The 25,091-nt window shown below is 47.2% G+C and overlaps 2 protein-coding genes across 4 annotated transcripts; both read left to right on the top strand.

Annotated features, from left to right (window-relative positions):
- On the top strand, nucleotides 144–6,666 carry LOC110429604. Of its 3 annotated transcripts, none has more exons than XM_021445779.1 (8): nucleotides 144–730; nucleotides 837–927; nucleotides 1,053–1,109; nucleotides 3,808–3,910; nucleotides 4,192–4,251; nucleotides 4,711–4,805; nucleotides 5,140–5,286; nucleotides 5,421–6,666. In XM_021445779.1, exons 5-8 carry the CDS (start codon nucleotides 4,242–4,244, stop codon nucleotides 6,246–6,248), a joined length of 1,080 nt encoding a protein of 359 aa, XP_021301454.1. In that variant the 5' UTR covers nucleotides 144–730; nucleotides 837–927; nucleotides 1,053–1,109; nucleotides 3,808–3,910; nucleotides 4,192–4,241; the 3' UTR covers nucleotides 6,249–6,666. The 3 variants fall into 3 exon arrangements, with proteins under 3 accessions (XP_021301454.1, XP_021301455.1, XP_021301456.1); XM_021445780.1 differs by having other exon boundaries at nucleotides 3,738–3,910; XM_021445781.1 differs by having other exon boundaries at nucleotides 837–1,109.
- Nucleotides 13,894–17,778, top strand: LOC8071482 (GTPase LSG1-2). The gene is made up of 7 exons (XM_002443535.2): nucleotides 13,894–14,269; nucleotides 14,402–14,491; nucleotides 14,588–14,674; nucleotides 15,046–15,139; nucleotides 15,451–15,507; nucleotides 16,122–16,201; nucleotides 16,284–17,778. The coding sequence occupies exons 1-7, from the start codon at nucleotides 14,022–14,024 to the stop codon at nucleotides 17,419–17,421; spliced, it is 1,794 nt and encodes a 597-aa protein (XP_002443580.1). The 5' UTR covers nucleotides 13,894–14,021; the 3' UTR covers nucleotides 17,422–17,778.

The following is a 25,091-nucleotide window of genomic DNA, read 5'->3' as shown; positions in this document are numbered from 1 at the left end:
TGAATGGCGTTTTCGTGCTTGATTTGCAACGACAGTCACATGATCAGAATTATCCACTGTTTTTGTTGCTGATACTCTTGTGTTCTTGCATAACCAAGGTTTCATCAGAATAGAAAAAGTGAGCAAATGTGCAAATGCAAGACAAGTGCGAATCCAACCCTCCATCACTTGACATGTACCAACAAAAGTTCGGCTAGAAAACGACTCTTTTATGGCTATCGATTACAAATTTACAATTAGGGACCCATTTGGAATATCTGTGTACTAATTTATTTACAAATATTGGGACCGCGGTGAATAGTGGCGACCAAAACTAGGGACCATTCTACAACATTCATCAGACCGCCGTTGGATCCACCTGCTGGCCTTTACCTTCGTCCGCCGTCGGCTCCGGCCGCGGCGGCGCTTCGCCGTCTCCGTCTTCGCCCACCTCCGCTCAACAGTTGACCCCGGCTAGAGCTTTGCGCGCCAACTCCCCGCCAATGCTCGGGTCAGGGTGTTATGCTGCCGCCTTGGTGGCGGCGGCGGCGGGAAGTGACAAAGTTGTTGTTCAGAGAGAGCATGGCGGGCCGCCGGCGGTGCTTAGAGCGTGCGGGCGCTCATCACCAGCCTGGCGCCTGATCAGCGCGCTTTCGTGCTCCTCGGATTTGCTAGGTGGATAAGGAGGAGTGGCGGATGCGGCAAGGGGTCGAGCCGGAGTACCGAGCGCGAGGTGTCTCCGGTATCCATGGTAGTGAGCAGTTCACTTCTGACCATCTGTTTCGCATTGCGAGGCGTTTTCGTTCCACATTGTTGGATGAATATATGAATAGTGTCGTTGGGGTTGTTTCTTGCAGACTATCTGCCATGGAATGCTTGGATGATCATGGATGTGATTACCACCATCAAATGGTGATCTTGCCTCGATCAATGGGGGGAATTTGTAAGGTTAGCGGAGAACTCATTTTTCTGCATCATTTTGGGCATTTGCATGATATTGGTTTCTCTGTAACTCGTGACAACTGAAAAAGGATGTTTGGTATAAGTCTCCGCTCTGTATATTCACTTGTCAGTTGATCTGGAGCTGCCCTATGACGGAACCAGAGTGATTTTCCCGGTTGTCAATGAAGGTCAGTGAAATGTTAGAGGGTCTTGTTTTCATGTACAGCTAGACTGCAATGTCTTGCATCTTGTAAGTGCCAACTTGATTGAAGTCAAGGAAACGTCCCAGAAAGGCCAACACCAGGAAAGAACTATTCTGCAAAGAAAACACGCAATGCCAAGCGGTTCATAAGAAAACAGGAAATTTAGGAACCATACCATACCTTGGTATTTAACACCTCTTGATGATTTGTTTTTATGTTGGAAATTTTAGTTCCGCTTGTAGTCATAGATCCAATTTCTGAAGCAGTTTGTTACGATTGCAATGGCCTGAATGTGTTGTTGTTTGTTACGATTACGGATGAGTGAATGCTTGTTTTTGTAGGATGGTTTTTGTGTTTTAGTGTTCCTTTGCGTGTGTTGGTGTGAGTTTGGGGTGGTGTTGAACCTGTTTTGTACTTCGGCATTTATGCCTCCTTTTTTTCTCTCCTATCTTAATGCAATGATACGCAGCTCTCCTGCGTATTCCAGAAAAAAAAAAGATAGTGATGGACAGTAGATGCTGTAAAAAATAGCCTGCTTGAGGAACATGGTGGTACTTGTAGTGGTCAACGAGTAGCATGGTCTTTTTGATCCTCAACTAAGGATGCCACAAACAAACAAAGTTGTCATTTGTCAGTGTTGTTTGACAGGAATAATAGAGTAGAATGGCTGGGTACAGGTAACATTGCTCATTGAGATGAACATCAGGGAGGATTCATGGGTGTGGCACCATACAACAGTGAAAAAATTAGTTGCAGTTAATTGAAAACTAGGGTGTTTCCATGCCAATGAAGGAGTAGTGTAAATAAGTGACAAATCACTTAAATTGAGGTGCATCCTGTAGTTTGGTTTGTAGGAGTTGCAAGTCAAACAAAGGAGGGTGATAATAAGAGGTGTGGCAAACCTGAAGTTACCAGAAGTTTGTCCCTGATGGAATGAGGACAACTTCCTTGTTGAAGGAGGGGTATTTACTTGTCAGCACTAGCAAAAGTTCAGTATATTAAGCATTGGAGAATGATTGCCTGCATGGAGTGATGGGAGGTCTTCCGTCATCCGTAGAATCCCACTTGTTATTTTTCCTTTGAGTGTTAGGAAATAAACAAAACTGAGCACTGAACATTTTGACAGGTTTATGTGGTTTGATAAGGTATGCCTTAGATTTTGGTATCTATGGTTTTAGGATACTATATATGCCTAGAATGAAGTTATCAACTTTATTTGGAACCTTTTCCAACAAAAAAAAGGGTTAGGTTTAGGTGCATATAAAACTGTAAAATAGTTGTGTAACACGTCCAATGGAGGGTCCCCGGAGAGGGCCCGGCCCACCTAGCCAGCCACGTGGGGGAGCAGCCGCGCCACCCAGGAGGGGCACGCATGCCCAGCGGGGGCAGGCTCTATCCACGCCACCAACACCCATATCTGGAGGATCTTGAATATTGGAAAGAGAATAAAGAAAATAGGAATAGAGTCGGTTTAGATAGATAGGATTTAGAGGAGTCCAAATATATAAAGACTTTCCTCATTTGATTACTTAAGATGTAAGTCTACTCAGGACTATAAATATAAAGGCATTGTAATCACCTGGGATCAAGAAAGAAATAGCCTAAGGGCTTTTCCCTTATCCCCTCTCCTGCGCCTCTCTCTCTCTCTCTGCCCAGCGCTGCCTCTCCTCCTCCTGTGCCGATGCCCACAGCGCCCTCCCTAACCCTAGCCCCCACCACCAGGAGACCCCTTCCCAAGTGACGTGTTACAAGTTGGCATTCATGCTATTTTAATTTCAAATATAGACTTCGGGTTGTATGATGAAGTGAAAATAAATAATTTCTTACATTAATGATTACACAATCCAGCTAGAATGTGATGGTATGACAATCACACAGCAAGCTTATCTGGAGTTTCTGGATCTAGGTATGGTGCCTCTAAATATTCATTTACAAATTTACATGAAACAGAATGGTAACATTGAGTTCCATTGTAATATACCTACAACATACAAACGTAGCACCGATGGACTTAGTAGTAGGAGTCAATGTTTTGCCATTAGACAATAGCTATAGCTTAAATGATGACACAGTGGTTATTAAACAGAGCACGTACATTGTAATATCTACACTTACATATGACAATCCAAAAAGTTTATAAAAGAATATTGGACAAGTCGAAGTCAACTGAAAACATTATATTTCATCATGTTCCATTTTGTAGGGTCAGTAAAATCGGTAATGACTATTTCAGGTTTTTTTAAAAAAAAACTAAACCAACTTCTGTACCAAATACTGAATTCACTGTACACTACTCAGTTAAGTTTCAGTACATTGTTGGATACAATAAATGGGTATTTGTCACTTTGGTGTGATTTGACCAGCATGATTTTTGAGTCATCGCCTAGGCGTTGAGGCGTACCCCGACGCTACATGACACCGCAACGCCGCAAAAACATGATTTTGTTAATAACTTTACATCTATTAATGCATACCTTGTATTCTAGGCTCTAGCATTTAATCAGCCATGCAGAAGTTTCTCTTGCCACAGCAATACAGGATACAGCTTCATTCTAGCCATAACATTTATATCCTGATGATATTGATGTTGTTCTACCCGTCGCATTTATATAGTGATGATATGATGTTCTTCCACATTAAGGAGCAAATCTGCACTAAATCTTGGATATCATTTTTTGAGAAGGTGAACGTTACCGCTCCTATGCACCTGCTGGCTATTTATATCTGCCGCGTTGGTGTCCTCTCTCAGTTGCCTCATTCTTCTTGTTGCTCCTTCATCAGGAAAGGTATTTGTTTTCTTAACCTCCTTTCATGCATCTTGGATATCTTCTGTATCTGATTTGTGCAGCTATTGTTTCCGCTATGTTGCATAGCCAGGACTTGTTCTTGGTTTCTACTTTCTAGACTCTATCTGATCCTTTTATGCTAGGACAACCCCCATACTTCAAATTAATATGTTGTGTTCCTTCCGAGTTTTTAATTCGATCTCTTTGTTCTAATACTATATGATGCCCCCCTTTTTTATGCATGCTCCTGATGATTATGCAACAACTACGATCTATCTCAGCGAGTTAGCGGTGAGCTTCGTAGGTCGGATTTGAACCTGTTACTTCATCAATGTCTCAAGGTGAGGATGCTCTAATATCTAACTTTTGTACATATTTGTACTTTTTGCACAGACCATGGTGAAAATGGAAAGAATGATTATGCATGATCCAATAGTAGATATGGAAAAATCCACTTGTGGTGTACTTTCTAAGTGATGATTTGTATATGATATGTTGTGTATTCATCTCTTTGGAATTCTGTGGGATGTAGTCAAGGTGCATGGCGAGCAATATCTACTCTGCATATCCAATGGCCATTGGTTTCTCTGTGGCTGCTTCAAATACGACCTATATCTGAATTACTAGTAGGAATTTAATTACTTAAATGTTTCTTGAGAATTCCCTGCACTAATAGGCCATGATCGGACTTAGATCTTATACATTGATGTCTGACTTCACTTCTTTCTTATTAAGGACCCTTAATGAATTTTACAGATATTGACATGTAATAGTAGCTGATTTGTGGCATTTTTATCCAGGGAACACAACAAAGGCATCTGAGCGCTCTACTCCTGCAATTCTGAATATGTCTCATGATAATGGTCCGTCTGAGATGGGTGTTGGTCAGCCAATGGTAAGTTATTCTTTCAATTTTCTTTTCTTGAAAAGGGTGAAATTAACTACATTTGACGTTTTCTTGTGATATAATATGTAATGGTTAGGTTCATTGATGGTTTGAATGTTTTTTAAGTTGCCTTTTATTTTAGCAGTGGCATGACCTGCCGATAATATAAGAAAATACAAAATAATGAATGACCTCCAGTAATATCCTGGCATGAGTGATCTACAAAGTAAATATCATGAGAGAATAGTAGGAATATTAGTTGAAGAGCTATCTGACAAAGCAGTTTATGGCTTGATAATAAATCTTTCAATATTTTGTTGATTTTCTCTTTCATGAAATGTAGGTTGTTGGGCGTAAGCTGCTTCCACCGGTTGTACCAGGTGATGAACCAATTCTTGTGGGTGAAAAGCAGTATGCTGCTATCCTTCGTCTGCGTGCACGTCGGCTTCGTATCAAAGAAGCAAGGGAGCGAAGGTTGCTCCAAGCCAAGGTGTGTTCCACTTCAATTCTGGATAGGGTCCTATTTTGGCCACAGTGGGGTTCTATGTTTGTTCCTGTCATGTTAATACAGCATTTCTTCTGCTTTCTTTCTGTTGTCTCTGTAACTATAATGTGCTGATGCAGAAGCTCCACCCAAGAGGTCCTAATGGGCGCTTTGTCATGAGCAAGGACGATCAGGAAGGGCCCAATGGAGGCAGCATGGTGGAATGGAACCCTGCCCTAGGAGACAGTTATCAGCACTTAATCACAACCAATCGATACCAGGAAGCGACGAACGTTGGCGGCGAGGCGCAAAGCAGCATCCCACGAGGCTTCTATTGGTATGTTTTCACAACCAATGAAGGTGGGGAAAGCAGCACCCCTGGAATAGGCTTCTATTGTCCCTTCATCACAACCAATGGCGGGGAAAATGTTGGTGATGTGGCCTCTGGAAGTGAGGTGCCAAGCAGCAATGCCCCAAGCGGCTTCTTTTGGCCCCTCATCATGGCCAGTGGATATGAGGAAAACATTGGTGAGGTCGCCTACGGCAGCATGGTACCAATCGGCACCCCTGAAGGATACTTCTGTTGGCCCGTTGTTGCGACCAATGAATATGTGGAAGACATTGGTGAGTCTGCTGCCTATGGGAGCGAGGTGCCAATAAGCAACCCTGCAGGAGACTTCTGTTGGCCTGTTGTCGCAACCAACGATGACGAAGAAAACGTCGGCGAGGTCGCCTACAACAGCATCCTGAACCTTGAATCACCTGATCCCACCGATCTCCTCAGGATCATGCTGGGCAACAGGTACAACATAGATGAAGTCTCAGAGCAGTTCCAGAATGTGGCCCGCCTCCAGGCCCCTGGCTTTACCACCCTCCTGACCGTCATGAACAATGCAGGGTATGATCCGGCTGCGGATCATGGCCCCTATGATGTGCACAAAGTAATGACAAAGTTAGAAGGGTGGTAGACCAGCGGCAGGTCACACTGAGGCCTGCCCCTGCTACCGTTCTACAGCCAGTTGATTTGCTTAGTTCCCTGGTTGTTGACTTGTTTGCTATCTGTTCTCTTTTGGTTGTGTTAAGACTTGTTAGATTCTCAGTATGTGTGATGGTCCAGCTGAGAAGGTTACTGAACCTGTTTGGTTAATAAGGTTATGTACTAAGCCTAGCTATCACCCAGGTTTGAGAGCTGATGCACTCAAATTTGGATGTCTGTTTCCTCTTATTTACAGTGCTACCTAGTTTCTTCTAAACTGGTTAAGTTTGTGTAAGGTCATGTGCCGTACTGGTACTTGAGCATGCTTAAACCTGAATGGTTTTATGGATGTGGTTTATGAATGATGTTAAATCTTGGATTTTATTAAATTGGTATGCTATGCGTGCGGATTTGCAGTTTATAAATGGGAAGGATGCCCAATAAATTACCAGGTTCTGTAGTTTTTGTTTTCATGAATGCACAACAAGCAAACTGGACTCCCTCCCCAACTTCGCCAATGTTAAGGTTAGAGTTCAGGGCTTACCTGAGTTCGTCGGGCTTAGAGAGATCTCCGGGGGAGAAATTTGGGACTGTGGACTGTGGTGATGGCGAGTGTGGGGTGGCAATGGCGTTGTGTGGAGCAAAGGGTAAAATGGCGAGGAGTTAGGAAAATGGTGAGGAGTTAGGGAGTCAGAGACTATGTATACAGTAGAAAAGGTACTAAACTACCCTTAAGTATAATTAATTAATTTTCTTAATTAACAACTGTGGTAAATAATTTTCACGGGAGAAACAGATGGTTCCTTCCGAGCACCATAACAAAGCTCGAAAAATCGAAGACACTGAATAGTGACACTCGCCGGTTAGAAGATGCATAGTAGCCCACAGACACAAATAAACGATGACATTTGTTTAGACCAACGCATGCATCACTGCAACATAACACTGATCGATTGAGACACAAACGCTAGACAATTTCATGTTCTTTTGTTACAACTAGTAGCATCGAGAGTCCCTACATGATCGACAGCATCTGCTTCACTGGCACTTATATGAGACCCTTTCTGGCTTGTCAGACACACTGACGCTTGTCTTCTCTGGCAAATCTGCTTGTTCACCTTCAGCTGCGCATGATTCTCTAGCTTCCTTAACCAAGGACTTAAACACTCTTTGTGCCTGATTCCTAACTTCACAAGCCAATACAATATCTTTGTAGATTTGCAGACAAGTATTCTTATAGAACTTACCCTCTAGGCTAGGCGCCAGAACCAACAATTTTGATAGGTCATCATCAGAAAACATCATCTTAGAGTCATGTTTCTTTAGGGAAACATATCATCATCTTGAGAGAAGACGCTCGTTTCAGACAGTCCCAGTCATCAAAGTTAATGTCTGATGATACCTCCTTAATGACATCAACAGCAACTTGCAAGGATCTAGCATGTTTTGTTCTCACACAGGTCGCGTTCATACAACCATCACAATAATCCCGTTGTTACCATCTCTGGTTTGACATCATCAAAGCCCTTAGGCTCAAGAAAAACCTATCAGCTCGATCGCTTCTGAATTCTTTTTTTTTTTGGCTTTTGAATTCTGATTGAGTATATATACGAGTACAAACTACAGCACGCCAATATATTTATTTATTTATTTATAAAACTATTTTGTTTTTTGGGTTCCGTCCAGGATTTGGTATCACGTAAGGCCTTGTTTAGATATGAAAAAAATTGAATTTCGCTACTGTAGCATTTTCGTTTGTTTGTGACAAATATTATCTAATTATAGACTAACTAGTATTAAAAGATTTGTCTCACGATTTACAGCTAAATTGTGCAATTAGTTGTTGTTTTCGTCTATATTTAATGCTTCATGCATGTGCCGTAAAATTTGATGTGACGGAGAATTTTGAAAACATTTTGGTTTTGGGGTGAACTAAATAAGGCCTAAAATTCTATTTTTCTTTTCCGTTGTTCCCGTCTAGAATTGCGTTTATTTATTTATTTTTTCCTTTGTTCGGTGGCCTCCTGTCGTTCCCCTGGTGTTTCTTTTTTTCTCTTTTTTCCGGTTTTCTTTTCCTTTACCCATCCTTGGTCCGTGCATTTTTGTTTCTGTTTCTGTTTTTGTTTATCTCTATTTTTTTTTCTCCCCTTCTTTCTCTATGCGTACGTTTCTGTTTTCATTCTTGCTTCTTCCTCCATCCATACCTTTCTTCCTCCCTATAAGCCCATTTATAAATTTAGTATAAAAGGTTAAATAAATAATAAATATAATGTTACATGTATTTGCATTATTGACTGTTGCCAAAAAAAATTACCACTAAGTTGTTGATGTAGTTTTGATTAGAAACAAAATCTATTCTTTTAGAACTTAGATTAGATCGGTCCTAGCTATTCAAATTATGAACTAAACTCTTGAGCACTAAATATGGCACCATATTAATAAAGAGAGAAATGATAAGAGTTTCGTGAGAGTAGAGATAGTTTTATGAGGGTGAAACTCTTCTGCACTGTTTCTAAAATAATATATATTCGAATACTGATCTTTCTTGTCTCTAGTGATGATGAGAATACAGTGTCCGATTCCTATATGTATTGGGTTGCATCTTACTATGTATCTCATATGTGACCCGGACTTATGAACTTCGTTCATAAGAGTTAGAACAAATTGTATCTAACGATGATACAAAGTCTTATTTCTATACATATTGGGTTCCATTAGCAAAAACTTCAGTCTATTTTTTATTCAACTCTCTCAAATAAACTGCGTGAATGCGGAAACTATCTTTATTAGTCTGTCTATAACCTTCATATCATAATCTACAAATCCTATATTTCGTATTAATGCATTTTTTTTATATTTCATTCCACTCAAAAAATTTTAATACTATGTATTTTCACTACAAGGCACATTTAGTTGCCGATAGCAATTTGATAGGAAATTCTCGCACATTTTGTCCGGCAGCGGCAGCTAGCTAGCACCATAACCTGTGACCGCGGTCGTATGGACGAACCAGGCTCTCCTCCCATAACGCTGCGGCGAAGAATCTCTTGCCAACCTTCTTCTTCTTCTTGGGGTCGCCGGGGCCATAGTCATACAGCGAGCACACCGTCTCCAGCGTCCGCCGCACCGGGTCGTAGTACCCCAGTGAGCTCCCGGTGTCCAGCAAGATCCGCCCATCCTTGGGCTCCACGGCCATGGGAACCACCAGCTCCGCCGTCTTGGGCGAGAACTCCGGCCACCGCCCCAGCTGTATGACGTACTCCCTACTCCATGCTCCATCGCCGTCACAGCCGGCAGTGGACCAGATTGTGATGGTCTCCGTGCCTGGGCACGACTGCACGACGCAGAGCCGCCGTCTCAGCTCGACGAGGAACTCCGTGCCGCTGGTGTCATCGCCGCCGCCGCCGCCGCCGGTGCCTGGACCTGGACCTGCTGGAGGCGCCGCCACGACTTGGAAAGCTCCTGCGCGTACGCAGAACGCGAGGATCGCGCGCGGCGAGCAGCACATCCAGTGTATCCTGCCGTCGATGTACACGGGAGGCACCGTCGACGCAGACGGCAGGAACCGCGGCGTGATCGGCGGCGCGGGCACCGTCCTCGCGCTTCCGACGTTCTCTGTCAGCCTCCACACCTTGCACTCCTTACCGGCGGCGAGGAGCACCAGGACGTGCTCCTGCGTCGACTGGTCGTACCCCAGCCCGATGCTGCTGCTGCTGCTGCTGCTGCCGCCTGACGACAGGTCGTCCAAGCTGTCGTCCAAGTCCATGGCGAAGATTCTGTGTGCTCTCGTGACAGGATTGAACAATTGGGTACGTTCCCCGCGGCAAGTCATCATCAGCTGGGCGAGACCATGGCACGGCTTAGAGACGACGACTCTGCTGTTCATCAGCGGCGGCGTCGTCAGGAAAGCCGAAGCCAAGCAGCAGGAGCGGAGTGGCACAGCGTCTTCATCTGGGTAGCACGTGACGAAGATGACGCGGTCTGCAAGAGACGACGACGACGACGACGACGACGGAGGTGAAGCGGCGAGCAGCCGCCGCTGGTGGTCGTTGTGCGCGGACGCGAAGCGGTCGCTCTCGATGACGGCACGCCAGCTACGGCAGACGGACTTGAGCCTCCCGAGCGTGCGAGCTGGAAGCCGCCGCAGAGCCATCGACAGCGCGTGCAGGTACGACGTCGACGCCAAGAGGACGTCCTCGTACGGCCGCCCAACGGGCTCCAGGCTCTCCTCGTACAGGTTGTCGTCTCCGCAGTAGCCACTGCCGGCGACGGTGGCAAGCTGTGACCACATTTGATCTCGGCAGCCCGCCGCCGCCGCCGGCGTCCATATGTGACGCGGTCGATGTCGGTACAAGGAGACAAGGCCGAGGCGGCCACCGTGGAGAAGCGTGAGGCCGAGCGAGGTGCCGCGGCAGCAGGCACGGGGCGGCAGCGGGATGGACGTGAACGTCTCGTCGACGAGGGAGAAGGACATGACGGAGTCCGGCTCGGGGCGGCTACGACTCCCGCTCAAAGACAAAACGGGCCTCCTGCTGGTGGCGAGCCAGTGCACGCGGCCCTGCGCAAAGACGCCGGCCGTGTTGGTGATGCCGAACCTGTCGACGGCGAAACAGGGCGGCTTCGCTCCGCTCGCCGCCGGCCTCCAGTACCCCCCTGCCTCGGACTCGGAGTCGGACCCGACGACGACGTCGTAGACCTCGCACCCGGCGGGGAGGCCGACGGGGTAGTAGAGGCGCACCACCTTGTGCCGGTCTGCGCGCGCGTCGTGCCCGAGGCCGAAGCTGACGTAGCCAAAGATGAGCCTGTTCCATGCGACGCCGCCGTCTATCCGCTTCACCGGCGTGCCGTCAGGAAGCGAGGCTGCCTGACCCGTCGACGGGTTGCAGACGTAGTAAACCCCCGTGGAGTAACTCTTTACGAGGCCGAGGCCGCGGCAAGAGCGCGTGAGCCGCCGCGCGTCGAGATGGTGCTCTTGCAACAAGAAGCGCCGCCGTCCAGGCCCAGCATGATGATCGAGGTGGCGGTTGATGAAGCCGCGGGAGGACAGCACGGCGGCCCAGGCTCGGGATAGACAGCGGCAGCGGGCCACCGATCTGGCTGGTAAACGCATCAAGATGTCCTCCATCACCTCGTCTGGAAGGAGCTCTAGTTGCTGCCATGCCGCCGTCGTCGGCGTTTCCCTACTAATACGACTCTTCTTGCTCGGCGGCAGAGCCATGTACGTTCGTTCTGTACGTAGTAGATCGTCTCGTAAACAATCACGTTCACGACAGCATGCATATATCAATGGCCAACCATGTGATGCCCTGTGCTCTCTCTCTCTCTCTATATATATATATATATTCCCAACAACTAATAAGCGAGTTTGGTAGATAGAAACCGAATCAGATTATTAGAAAAAAATCCTCTCTTGGGATGAATTCCGTATCGGTTCTGAAAACGGATCAGCGCTTCCTTTCCTCGAAAAAAGATGTGCCGCTGGACACAGTCTCGAAAGAATCTGTATATACCCGCGCTTGAGGTCCGAACACTCTTTTTCTTTTTGTTCACCGGCTTCTTCCTCCTCCCGACGCGCCGACGGTGGCCTCCTTTTCTCCCTCCCCCCTCCTGCGGTGTCTATACCGTGTCTTCTTGTTTCTCGAGAAGCCAGACATTTTTAACTTTGACCAAATATATACAAGAAGATATTAATCATTATAGTACTTAATTGGTATGATTAGATAAATCATTAAATATATTTTCATAATCAACTTATTTGAATATACAAATGTTGCTATTTTTTTCTTCTACAAAGCTAGTTAAACGTAAGAAAGTTTGACCAACACGAATACCATAGTAACACTTATTTCATGATAGAGGGAGTAGTACCATGTTTGATCCGCAACTCTAGCCTTGTGGGACCAGCACGTATGATATGGATTTAGAACCCGCACGCAGAAGGCGTTTTTTTGCCCTTAAGGGCACATGCCCTCACTTTTCCACCCATTGAATTCGCTTTTGACAAGTGTACAAACACGCATCTCAAAACAGTTTCGTATTGAGATGCGTGTTTGCACACTTCTCAAAGTAAATTCAATAAGTAAAAGAGTGAGGGCATATGCCCTTAAGGGCAAAATAAACTTTACCCCCACACGATATGGTTTGATCTTTTCTAGCCATTGGGCCTCACATTTTAGGATTGTTGGATATGATAAAATAGCATATAAATGTCTTATAAATCATAGCTCCAAACACGACTTCTTATCCAACCCACCAATCCTGGATCGGCCGTGCGTGCTCTCGACTCTCCATGCAACACATTCTCCCTCTTACTCTCCGGTCTCCACGTGGTGATACAACAGTCTCTACATGGGGTTGAAGCTAGGGAATGGTGGCACGTGCCCCTCGTGCGGGGGAGTGGCGGCGTCACACACGAGATGGGCTTGGAGTGGTGACACAAGACACGACTGCGACAGTGGTGCAGTATAAACTTGGGTCAGCACGAACACATCACGCTGTTGTGCCCAGTAGCACAACATGGCCAATGGCCTATAATGTCATGCCTAGGCCATGACCTAAAATCACGATAACGCTAAGCCGTTGTGTTTAACCATGCTAGTGTCCTACAACCTGTTTGACCATCTATAATTACAACATAGAGTAAAATTATTTTGTACATATTGAGTTTCTAGCTTAACTTTTAAAATTTAAAACTCCAACAAGTTATTTAGTACCGATACATATAATACTGCTGAATAAAGTGTAAATTTTATAACTATTTACTATATTAATAAATGTATTTCATTGAATTAATTACATATAATTTTTTTGATGTAATATATCTTTTGCTAATATCATAGATTCGCCACAGAAACAACCAATGGCGAATTTAATAGTCACAATTACAAATAATTAAAAAAATATAAACCATTTTTAATTATTTTTAGAAAAATATAAAAACCATATTTGGGGACTAATGAGATGGATATATTCAGCGATACAGTCATGGAAATACAACTTTAACCTCTTATTTTTATAAAAGTATTTTAAAAAAATAATATGTGTATACTTTTATAAAAGTATTTTTCAAGACAAATCTATTCATATAACTTTTACATTTGCAAACTCAACAAAAAGTTATTGATGATTTATATTCCCAATGTTTGACTCATACTTTGTCCAAAACGACTTCTAAATCCTATACAGAGGGAGTGTTTATTCTGTATTAGGCTCTATTTGGTTCCTTTTGATTTTTTAAACTCTCGCCACATCGAATGTTTGGACACTTGTATGGAGTACTAAATATATATACTATTTACAAAACTAAAAACACAGCTAGAGAATATATTTACAAGATGAATCTTTTAAACCTAATTAATCTATGATTAGACATTAATTATTAAATATAAAACGAAAATGTTACAGCTTAACCAAACACACTTTTGGGCGGTTAAATAATTTAATTTTTTAGAAAATAGAAAATATACAGACTCGGTTGGACTCCTGATTTTGAAAGGCTGGGGGAATTGAGTGTCTGTCAGATACGATACGGCTCCCAAATTAAAAAATCCTCTCCCCGTCACTGCACACGACTCCGACTGGTGGGTCCCATGCGTCAGAGGTTCATTCGGTGGAGAAAACGTAGTCGAAGTCCCCACCCCAACCTTTCCGCCGCGTCGTCTCCTTGGTCCTTCCTCCGCCCCGCCGCAAAAACCCTAGCCGCAACAGCTTCTTCTGCCTCCACGGTGCCCAAGCCGCGACCTGACCTATCTCTTTCTCCAAGCCGATGGCGGGCGGCGGGAAGAAGGAGAAGGGCGAGGGGCTCGGGCGCGCGCTGATCCGGCAGCGGAACAAGGCGGCGGCGGCCGCCAAGGAACGGGGCGAGGCGCTCGCCTTCGGCCGCCGCCGCGCGATGCCGCTCGAGTCCGTCATCGACGTCAGCGACATCGACGCCGTGCTCCAGCGGGCCGCGGAGGCAGACCAGCTCGCCGAGGCCGCGTCCGTCTCCTCCGACTCCGACCTCATCATCGACCTGTGAGCCCTCGCCTCCCCCTCCCCTTTCCTCCTCCATGGGGATAATGAAATCCTGCCTCTTGTTCTGCTGGTGCTGCGAAACTGGTGTGTTCTCTTGTTGCGGATTCTTACGGATTGGATTGGTTGCGCCAGGGATGCGACGGGGGAGACGGAAGACGAGAGGCGGCGGCTTCGTAAGGAGCAGGAGGCCTTGCACGCCAGCAGCCTCAGGGTTCCCAGGCGGTGAGCATTTCTGTTAGTTGATGGTGTTACTGTTTGTTCATGGCCTTGGGTTTGTTCCTTTTTCTGATTATGAATCATGTGTGTGTGCCATTGCAGACCACCATGGCATAGTCAGATGACGGTGGAGGAGCTTGATGTGAATGAGCGGCGTGCCTTCCTGGTGTGGCGCAGGAATCTTGCGAGGTTCGTTCAGAGACATACACGTACTCTAAATGTTTAGTGGGATGATACTTTTTGTGTAGAGTTATATTTTGGGCGCTAAGCTATAACTACTGAATTCTATATAATTGACAATAAAATAAGTGAGTTTGTAAGCTTTACGATGCGCCTTTACTTGATATTATGGTATCGCGAATGTTACTTAGTTATTTTTAGAACATTCCTGTTGCAGATTTACCTTCTGGATAATCTAAATAATACAAAACTTGCATTCCTAGAGAGAACAGTATATATTTGTTGTAAAATTTGGCACAGAGTGCTTAATGCATTTTGCAGCATTATTTTCCAATTTAATGCTTAGAGTATGCAAGACTGATGAGCAATCTCCTATGTAGATTGGAAGAGAATGATAAGCTTGTCCTGACTCCCTTTGAGAAGAATATTGATATTTGGAGACAACTCTGGAGAGTGCTTGAACGCAGTGATTTGGTAAGTTTTGCTGTACTGAATTGCCAGGCATTGTGGGTTTGGTTGGTTGCCTTACAAATCTTTCTCTCTTAGTGCATGCTCATACTGGACCATTTGTTAAACTACTCTAAGAAAGTAACATACACAGATTTAGATCACTTGCATGCTTTAGTGTAGTTGTTGGTGCTTAAATACCATTTTTCCTGGAAATATTCTACTCTGCTGTCATGCTGTGCTCAATCACGTTTGTGTAATTCTGATTGAAGAGTAACATCCTGTGATATCGTTTCTTATGCAAATTACTGACTGTTGTTTTATTTTCTTCTGTGAAGTTGGTTATGGTGGTTGATGCTCGGGATCCTTTATTCTACCGCTGCCCTGATCTTGAGGTACTGCTTTTCTTGATTTTGATATAAATTGTTTAGCTTTCAAATAGTATATAACTCGTAAACCAAACAAATGATGATGGCTTGCTAGACACTTCTTAAGACTCCCTCGATGTTGCAGAACTGCGCAGTATCAGTAAAATTGTTACATAAGCCTTATCCATGAGTTGTTCAGACTTATGTCGCACTTTCCTTATCCATTTTAACCAATTAATGTACAAATGGAAACTGTGTTTTTCCTCTATTTCTGGCAGAAGCAAGCCACATTTGTTTTTGTACCATAAAAAACAACTGGAACTGAGATTCCCAGATATCGTCATTTTCAAATATTATTTGCTGCCAGATTGCAATGAAAGCCATGTTCCCAGAAATTATATTCCTTCCAAAGCAACCATATGTTGATCTCACTTTGCTTTGTTCCGCATTAGGATAAGCTTGCTATGACTTCTATTTTCTAGAAGTGTAAATTATGTTTTTCAGGAATCTTTGTTCTTTCCTGGGAGTTTAATTTCACGTCAATCTTTTTTATGTTGCACTTCATTTTTTTTTGTTGGTGAGCATCCTACATTATTTTTTACTTGTATAACTTGTGACATGGCTTTCTGTGTGTGTACTAGGCATATGCAAAGGAAATTGATGAGCACAAGAGAACAATGCTCCTTGTTAACAAGGCTGATCTGTTGCCGTTAAATATCAGGTCTGCATGTTGTTCATAAGACTTGATTGTGTACTACCTTTATTGCCTTAGTAGTGACTTCATTTACATTTGTATAATGCAGGAAGAGATGGGCTGATTATTTTAAGGCACATGATATTCTCTATGTGTTCTGGTCGGCTAAGGCTGCCACTGCCACATTAGAAGGCAAGAAGTTAAGTGGATACTCTGAAGAAGAATCTGCTTCTCTTGACTTGGATACCAAGATATATGGCAGAGATGAACTGTTGATGAAGCTGCAAGCTGAGGCAGAGTCTATTGTAGCTCAGAGAAGGACCTCAACTTCTGTAGATGATCAGGAAGCCAGTTCTTCAGATTCTGTTTCTTCAGTGGCTAAGCATGTAGTTGTTGGATTTGTTGGCTATCCAAATGTTGGAAAGAGTTCAACAATAAATGCTTTGGTTGGGGAGAAGAGGACTGGTGTTACTCACACACCTGGCAAGACAAAACATTTCCAGACACTGATAATCTCCGAAGAGCTCACTCTGTGTGATTGCCCTGGTCTGGTCTTCCCATCCTTTTCAAGCTCAAGGCATGAGATGGTGGCATGTGGTGTGTTGCCGATTGATAGAATGACAAAGCACCGGGAAGCTATTCAAGTTGTTGCAGATCGTGTCCCAAGGGATATCCTTGAGCAAATTTACAAAATCACCTTGCCAAAGCCAAAGCCATATGAACCTCAGTCTCGGCCGGCAACTGCTGCTGAGCTATTGCGGGCCTACTGTGCATCTCGTGGGCATGTCAGCCATGCTGGGCTGCCTGATGAGACTAGGGCTGCTCGACAGATTCTGAAGGATTATATTGATGGTAAAATCCCACACTATGAACTCCCCCCTGGTGTAACAGACTCTGAGATGGATCTTGAACAAACCACTGGTTCAGAAGGTCCAACTACTTCAGCAGCTAATGAATCAGATGCTGATGATCTTGATGAAGAGGATGGGGATACAGTTGATCCTGCTGAACCAGACATGAGAGATGTCCTGGACGACCTTGAATCTTTTGACTTGGCCAATGGAGGGTCCAAAACTACTGCAAAGAAGAAGAAAGAGGCATCTCACAAGCATCACAAGAAGCCCCAGCGGAAGAAGGATCGGTCCTGGAGGGTTGGCAATGATGGTGGAGATGGAACAGCAGTTGTAAGGGTGTACCAGAAACCTGCTGTTAATTTGTCCACGGTCAGTGCAAGCGGCAGGGTCTGATGCCTCAACTTACTGCTTGCAGTTGCACAACCACTCGGCACACATGGGCAAGAGCATGTGATCTTTTACTGTAACAATGGCTGAAGCTACTTCGATGGAACTGAGAAAAGAGTGCTAAGCATGAGAGTTTGCAAAACCTTGGAAACAGCGGGCCCTGAACCTGTGTAGCCCTTGCGGCCTAACCATATATATGCTTTGAGTTGTAGCGTGGTAGATACATACTACATCAGGTGGCATGTGCTGTTTTATTTGTTTCCATGTCTTACATAGTTGCAAATATACCTTGATATGTGAAAAATAAAAATTATTCAGATGATTGATACTGTTAAGTTGCAATGTTTGGAATTTTTTTTTTGACTGCCCTTTTGTTTTGTATCATTCACATTCACATTATGCTAGATTTTGTTATTGTTCATCGAGCGCTATGTAAGGTCTAGAAGTGTCAAACTGAGGAAGCTCAGTACCAAGCAGTCACCATACGGTACACCCATACATTCGCTAACATTTACGCCTGAAAAGCTTATTCTACTGAGATGTGTATGTATAGACGGTTTCACCTATACATCCTCTAACATTTACGCATTTACGCCTGAAAGGTTATTCAGCTACCGCTAGCATTGTAGCAGCAAACTACAGAGCTTATTCAGCCGCTAGACTACAGAAAGCTATAATACGCTACAAACTACAGAAAGAAAGCTTTATCTGAGAGAAATACGATCGAGGCTCAGACAAATACCAGCTGATCGAGAGCCTATAGCTCAGAAAACGGCCTCATCGTCGGCTGGATGTCGCACTGAATAGCCGCAGAGAGTTTGCCTCCACTCCAGGGTATGCGAGGTGAATCACCTCCATTACCCGTGGATCTGCTCCCCCTCCAACTCCACAAGATTGTAGTAGAACAGGTTGTTGACGAAAGCTAGTCGGTAGTTTACCTTGGGGTATACCCACGGTAGTAGTTTATCGGTAGACGGTGCGCAAACTACGAACTCGATGGTGACGCAAGACACGGACAAGCTTTTTATCCAGGTTCGGCCGCCGAGTTGGCGTAATACCTACGTCCTGCGTCTGGTTGTATTGATTTGTGTTGAGAGAATATGATGTCCTAGGGGGGTCCCTTGCCTCTCCTTATATAGTCCGGAGGGCAGGGTTACAGATCTGGAAACTAATCCTAGTCGGTTACAATTGCAATAGACAGTTCATTATCAATTCCTATTCTAACCGACTAGAATCCTGCTTGATCTCCACGTCTTGTTTCCTTGCGCGAAACTCCGAGCTGTCAGATCAAACCTTGAGCTTGTCTCGTAGTGGGCCAAGCCTCCTGGCCCAAGTCTAGCCGTAAGGGTATAGGGGTTTATACCCCCACAGCTAGTCCCCGAGCACCATGTATTGTGATGTAACACGCCGTCTTGAGCTTCTTCGGTCGGTGAAGCTTGACGTCTTTAATAAGCAGGAAAATCGCCCAAACAGTTGCAACGGTATTTTGACCAACTCAAAAGACAGTTGGTCAATTTTGACATCGGAGAAGCAGGTTGTGCGAAGAATGCATGGTGCTCTAAATCAAAAAAGATTTATTTCCTGGTGAAGTGTGCCCACTTTACTTTTCTGAAAAGTATAGTCTTTCAAAAAACAAGCATATTCACCGCAAGGTGAAGTGTGCCCACTTAGTCCCCGAGCCTGGTAGCAGGTGACGTAGGCACGTGGTGCTAGGGTCAAAAGAATAGTTCTCAAAGAATTTCTGTAACTGAGATGCATCGCCAGATGCATCGTACCGATGTAGTCCCCGAGCTTGCTGGAAGGCGAAGTATGAGCCTTGTAGCAAGGTCTAAAAAATTAAATTTACCAGTTCGTCGGCAATTGAATAGACTAATCGACCAGTCCCCGGGTGTACAATTGTATGACGACCAGTCCCCAAGCATCGAGCGCTCAGTGGTCGGTGCGATATATTGAAGTTCGGAGCTGATAGACTGGGCGACCAGTCCCCGAGCATCAAGTGCTCGGTGGTCGGTGCAGTCCTTGAAGTTCCGAGTCGATAGACTGGGCGACCAGTCCCCGAGCATCAAGTGCTCGGTGGTCGGTGCAGTCCTTGAAGTTCCGAGTTGATAGACTGGGCGACCAGTCCCCGAGCATCAAGTGCTCGGTGGTCGGTGCAGTCCTTGAAGTTCCGAGTTGATAGACTGGTCGACCAGTCCCCGAGCATCAATTGCTCGGTGGTCGGTGCAGTCCCCGGATTGTTGACTCTCTGCCATATTTGTCTTCTTGTTTTTGAAAAAATCTTTCCAGTTAAAGTTGACGTGACGAGACCTTCTGATGGTGTGTCAGATGGATGCATGAAAAGTTGCGCCTGGCAACTGTGCAGCCGCCCTTTGCGTGGTTTGTGAAAAGGAAACCATCAATTGGTACGAAAACTCCGCCGCATTAATTGTCTATAATCGTTGGAAACCGAAACGCCGCATCCGCTGCATGGCCCGCCCACTTCCCGAGAATAGAGGAAGTGGGAGGGGTGGAGCTTCGGGTTATAAGAGCTGGACAGTTCCGCCTGCACTGCTTACCCTGCCATTGCCATCAAGCCTTCCTCTTTTCCCTCCTTCAATCACCTTCATCTTCGTAACCCAAGTCCACTTCCTCACCTCCAATGGCGAAGAGCGACTCCAAGAAGAGGGCCGAACTGATGGCCAAGGAGTGGAAGAAGTCCCGCAGCACCACCAAGTCCCTCGGTGACCTCGTCGACATGGGACTCCTGCATAGCTCGGAGCTCGGCGGCTGGAGAGCACCGGAAGGAGAGAGCTTCCCCGACCCTCGTGCCGGTGAGATCGTCGTGTTCGAAGATTTCATTAAGAGGGGCTTTGGGGTTCCTGTTCATCCTTTTCTCCAAGGTCTTCTTTTGTATTATGAGATCGGGATTTGCAATCTGCACCCGAACTCAATTCTGCTTATCTCCACTTTTATCCATATGTGCGAGGCCTATGTTGGCATAGAGCCACACTTCGATCTTTTTCGTTATCTTTTCTGCTTGAGGAAGAAGGGAGCAGTTGGAGGCTCCAAGGTTGCAGGTGGAGTATACCTCAACCTTCGTGATGGAATGAAGAATCGCTACTTGCACTGTCCATGGAACACTTCCTTGACTGAATGGTATAGGAAGTGGTTCTACGTCAGGGAGGAACCGGGCAGCTCCACGTTATGCGACGTGGGATACATTCCCGAGAAGAGGGTGAGCTGGACCGACCGCCCGGAGTTCGACGGTCAAGTGGCGGATCTCATGAAGCTGATCGACTGGTCGCGCCTGGACGGGCTTGGCGTGGTCGGCAACTTCATTTGTCGTCGGGTGATGCCCTGCCAGAAGAGGGTGCACTCGGCGTACGAGTACGCCGGAAGCGTGGACCCGACCAGGATGCGACCGGAGATCTTGGAGAAGGCGGAGGTACAGCAGCTGTTGAACGAGCTGTTCTACTTCGCGGACGGAGGCTTCATTCGTGGCAGTGATCGGGTGCAAGCCTTCAAGTTAGGACGACCAGCACCAAAGGTATGCTGCAGGTTATTTTGTTTTAGCATTCGTATATCGTCTGTAGCTGACTCATCTTTGTTGCTTTTGCAGATCGGCGATGTCGACCGGTGCACAGTGTATGTATCACTGGCACCGGGGATGGAGAATCCTGCGGGAGAAGACCCGCCAGAGGAGGACGCTGCTCGGTGTACTCATTACACCAGTAGTGAGGAGGAACAAGCCCGCCCCGTCCCGACCACCGAGGAAAGGGTGGCGGGGAAAAGGCCAATGCCTGCGGATCCGTCGCCGGCGCCGACACTGCCGGCAGAGAGCAACCGAGCGCGAAAGCGGCGTCGGTTCGTTCGGATCGACGTCGATGACGAGGAGGAGGAGGCCGTACCGTCGTTGGTCCGGAGGCCTCCTAGCCGTCCGGACGGCGGGGCGACCACTGCCGACCGTGTGGCCGGCGACCCACCTGCACCTCGCGCTGCGGAGTTGGGGGCACAGGTGCCGACTGGCCGGACGAGGAGGAGGTTCACCGCGACCCACCGTCGCTCAGACCTGTAAGTGTTCGACTTACGTACTTCAGCGATTTTTTTTTGATTGCAGTTTTTTTTAGCGCGGCGTCGGATGTCGACCCTGGCCATGCCGCTGGCCAGGGGACGAGTGAGCCGGTTTGTGTTGCTGAAGACGCGGCCCCGCAGACTACTGAGCAGCCTAGGGCTGCAGCCGTCCCTGGGAGCACCGAGGAGCTCCCGGCCGCGGCACCGACTACGACGGGCAGCCCGACCAGGGTTGAGGAGGCTACAGGGACGCCTCCCCCAGCCAGCGCCGCGGAAGGGGAGGGCAGAGCCCCGACCCCTCCTCCCGCCGGGGAGAGTGAAGTCCCCACGCCGCCCCAAGCAGGAGCCGCTTCGACTGCAGGCTCCCCAGGTCCGGTCCGGGGGCCAGTAATGCCTGCGACCACTACCGGGGGCAACGCAGCGTAGGAGGAGGAAACCCAGGCGGCCTCCGACGATGAGGTGGAGGAGATTGAGGGTCGTCCCCGTGATGGCCGCCAACACGTGTATGTGTGGCGCCAACGCGGGGATCACTTTATCGGTCATGAGGAGCTCGCCGAGACCGAGGAGGCCGCCAGGGTGGAGCGTGCGGCCAAACGCCTCGTCGACGAAGTCAAGGTAATCGACTCTTTGTACTGCTGTACATTCTGTGCGTTATCTTGCTTGGTCGTCATCTGTTCGTTTTGTAGGGCGCAATGAAAACGGCGAAGTACCGGAAACGGTGCTTTGACCAGATAGAAGGCGTCGTGGCCGAGAACAAGGCCCTGTTGGCGGAGGTGGACCGGCTGCGGTCGGAAGTCGGGGAGAAAGTGGCCGAGATGAACGCCCAGGAGGAGCATCGTCTCGAGCTCACTCGTCGCTTGGCCGACCAATACCGGCAGCGAGAAGGTTAGTCACGCGCTCCGAGCAGCTTTGTATAGCTGTGTAGTTTGCTTTACTGACCAGGTTGTGATTCACGTAGACTTGGAGGAGGAGGTGGCGCGCCTTCGACAAGAGAAAGAGCAGCTCAGCCAAGAGCTTGCCGGTGCGCTGGAGTCCGGGCGCCGAGCAGGAGAGGAGTTGGGTCGGAAGGACCGGGAGTTATCTGGTAATGGGTGCCGCCTCGTTATCTATCGCTTGTCGCCCCTTTGTTTTTTGACATGCCGAAAATAACGTCCTGTTTCGTTTGCAGTGCTCAAGGTGAACGCCAAGAAGCACCTGGATGAGCTGGTCAAGGACCGGGACTCCTGGAAGGTCAATTGTTGTAAGATCTGGAAAGGAGTATCCCCGGTCCTGGACCTGATCAGTCCCGAGCTCCCGGAGAGCCAGCCCCGCGCGCCACGGTTGACCCCAGTCGAGAAGGCACAACGGGCGTGGGACTGGCTCCAGCAGTTCGTGAAGGACGCCGGGGAGTTTGCCGGCGCACATGTCCTTAGCATGGTGCGCGCCCACTACCCCCTGGTCGACTTGACCAGGTTGGAGAGGGGGTACCCCAAGGAGGTCGGCCCGCAGGAGGCGGACGAGCTTCGGGGTGGTCTGCTGGACTTGTCGTCGACGGTGATCGGCGACATCAATCTGTGCGGAACGGCCGCTCCCCCAGACCAGCCGAGTTCAGATAGGTAGGCCAGGGAGCTGTCAGGCGCGTCCATTGCGGGAGATGGGCGGTCGACGCCTGCGGTCTCGACCAGCCAGGCGCCGGTGGCCCCGACCCCTTCGTCCGGGCAGCAGGGCCAGGCGGGTGATCAGCCCGAGCAGCTAGGCCAATAGAGTAGTCTGTAGGAATAGACTAGTGTCTGCCCGTCAGGGTATTTATTGTAAACTTTGTATGTAAAGTTTGTAATAAAGTTTGCTTTTTGTCATGACTGTCGTTTTGAGCGCTATATAATTATCTGGGTGACGTGTCACCGTATTCAACTTGGTAGTCGCTAAGAGCATCCATTGCAGAAGTTTTGCCGAGTTCTGTGTGCAACAAAGTATAGGCAAAAAATAGAAAATCTCATTATTGACAATTATAAGATACTTACAAAGGAAAGTTATTAAAACTTTATGGATAGAATCGTCGCAGTTTGTCTATGTGCCAAGAGTTAGGCACACGTGTTCCATCTGGGTATGCCAATCTGTAGGACGTAGGTCGTGTGACCTCGGTGACCACGAAGGGTCCTTCCCAGGGAGTGGATAGCTTGTGCATTCCCTCCTGGCTTGTTTTCCACCTAAGGACCAGATCGCCGACCATGAAGGAACGGTCCTTGACGTTCCTGTTGTGGTATCGCCTGACTGCCGCGAGATATTTTGCTGTTCGGAGACAAGAATTCAAACGCTTTTCCTCCATGCAATTGATTTTGAGTTCTCTGGCGTTATCGGCTGTCGCCTGGTCGAAGTGTTCGATCCTAGGAGATCCGAAGGTTATGTCAGATGGTAAGACTGCCTCGGAGCCGTACACCATGAAGTAGGGAGATACTCCTGTGTTTCGACTGGTCTGAGTTCGGAGGCCCCAGACCACTGCCGGCAACTCTTTCATCCATCGACCGGGTGCTCTGTCGTTCTCGGTGTACAACCTTTTCTTTAGGGCATCAATGATCATTCCGTTAGCACGTTCAACTTGACCATTGGCACGTGGATGGGCCACTGACACGTATTTTATGACTATGCCCCTGTCATCGCAGAAGTCCCAAAAGGTGGTGCCAGTAAACTGGGTGCCTAGGTCAGTGATTATGTTGTTCGGGATGCCGAATCTGTGTATGATTTGATTGAGGAACTCCACAGCCTTCTCGGAGGTTGCCTTGACTAGAGGCATGTATTCGATCCACTTGGAGAACTTGTCGATTAACACGAAAACAAACTTGAAATTGCCCGGGGCTGGCTTAAATGGCCCGATCATGTCAAGCCCCCAGCAAGCAAAGGGCCAAGACGACGGGATGGTTTGAATTTCGTGAGCAGGTACGTGGGTCCTCTTGGCGAAAAACTGACATCCTTCGCAGTGTCGGACCAGTTTTTCTGCGTCGTTGACCGCGGTTGGCCAATAAAAACCTGCTCGGAAGGCTTTTCCGACCAACGTTCTGGATGCAGCGTGATTGCCGCAGGATCTAGCATGTATGTCTTCTAGGAGCTTGATACCATCATCTTGGGGTATGCACTTGAGCAGTACTTCGGAGCTTGCGTTTTTTCGCATGAGTTTACCGTCGACCAGGATGTAGTTCTTTGACCGTCGAATGAGGCGCTCATTCTCTGTTTTGTCCTGAAGGCCTGTCCCGTCCAATATATACTTGATGAACGGGGTACGCCAGTCACGCCCACCGGTTGTCGGAGTGGCGTCGTCTATGAGCATTGCCTCGGTGGGTTGCTTGTCGACCAGGGGGGAGCCTACGCTTGGCTCGTGGATGTCCTGGACGAAAATACCCCGCGGGATCTGGGCCCGGGATGACCCTAACTTTGACAACGCATCTCCTGCTTGATTCTTATCCCGGACCACGTGGATGTACTCTATGCCGTAGAAGTTGGTTTCCCATTTGCGAATTTCTTTGCAGTAGAGATCCATCTTCTCGTGGTTTGCGTCCCACTCCTTGTTGAGCTGGTTGATAACCAAAGCGGAGTCGCCATAGACATAGAGGCGCTTGACTCCCAGCTCAACGGCTAGTCTTATGCCATGCAGG

Source organism: Sorghum bicolor, chromosome 8 (genome assembly GCF_000003195.3).
Source record: "Sorghum bicolor cultivar BTx623 chromosome 8, Sorghum_bicolor_NCBIv3, whole genome shotgun sequence".
In the NCBI taxonomy this organism is placed as follows: domain Eukaryota; kingdom Viridiplantae; phylum Streptophyta; class Magnoliopsida; order Poales; family Poaceae; genus Sorghum; species Sorghum bicolor.
The sequence above is the reverse complement of the archived record's forward strand: the minus strand, read 5'-3'. Positions and strand labels throughout refer to the sequence as shown.

Bases quoted from the DNA above. Each gene is read 5' to 3' on its own strand.
- LOC110429604 (XM_021445779.1), top strand. The intron at 4,806-5,139 runs GTAAGTTATTCT...CATGAAATGTAG, and splicing joins TGGGTGTTGGTCAGCCAATG to GTTGTTGGGCGTAAGCTGCT. The intron at 5,287-5,420 runs GTGTGTTCCACT...GTGCTGATGCAG, and splicing joins GAAGGTTGCTCCAAGCCAAG to AAGCTCCACCCAAGAGGTCC.
- LOC8071482 (XM_002443535.2), top strand. From the start codon at position 14,022: ATGGCGGGCGGCGGGAAGAAGGAGAAGGGCGAGGGGCTCGGGCGCGCG. The intron at 14,675-15,045 runs GTTCGTTCAGAG...TCTCCTATGTAG, and splicing joins TGGCGCAGGAATCTTGCGAG to ATTGGAAGAGAATGATAAGC. The intron at 15,508-16,121 runs GTACTGCTTTTC...TGTGTGTACTAG, and splicing joins ACCGCTGCCCTGATCTTGAG to GCATATGCAAAGGAAATTGA.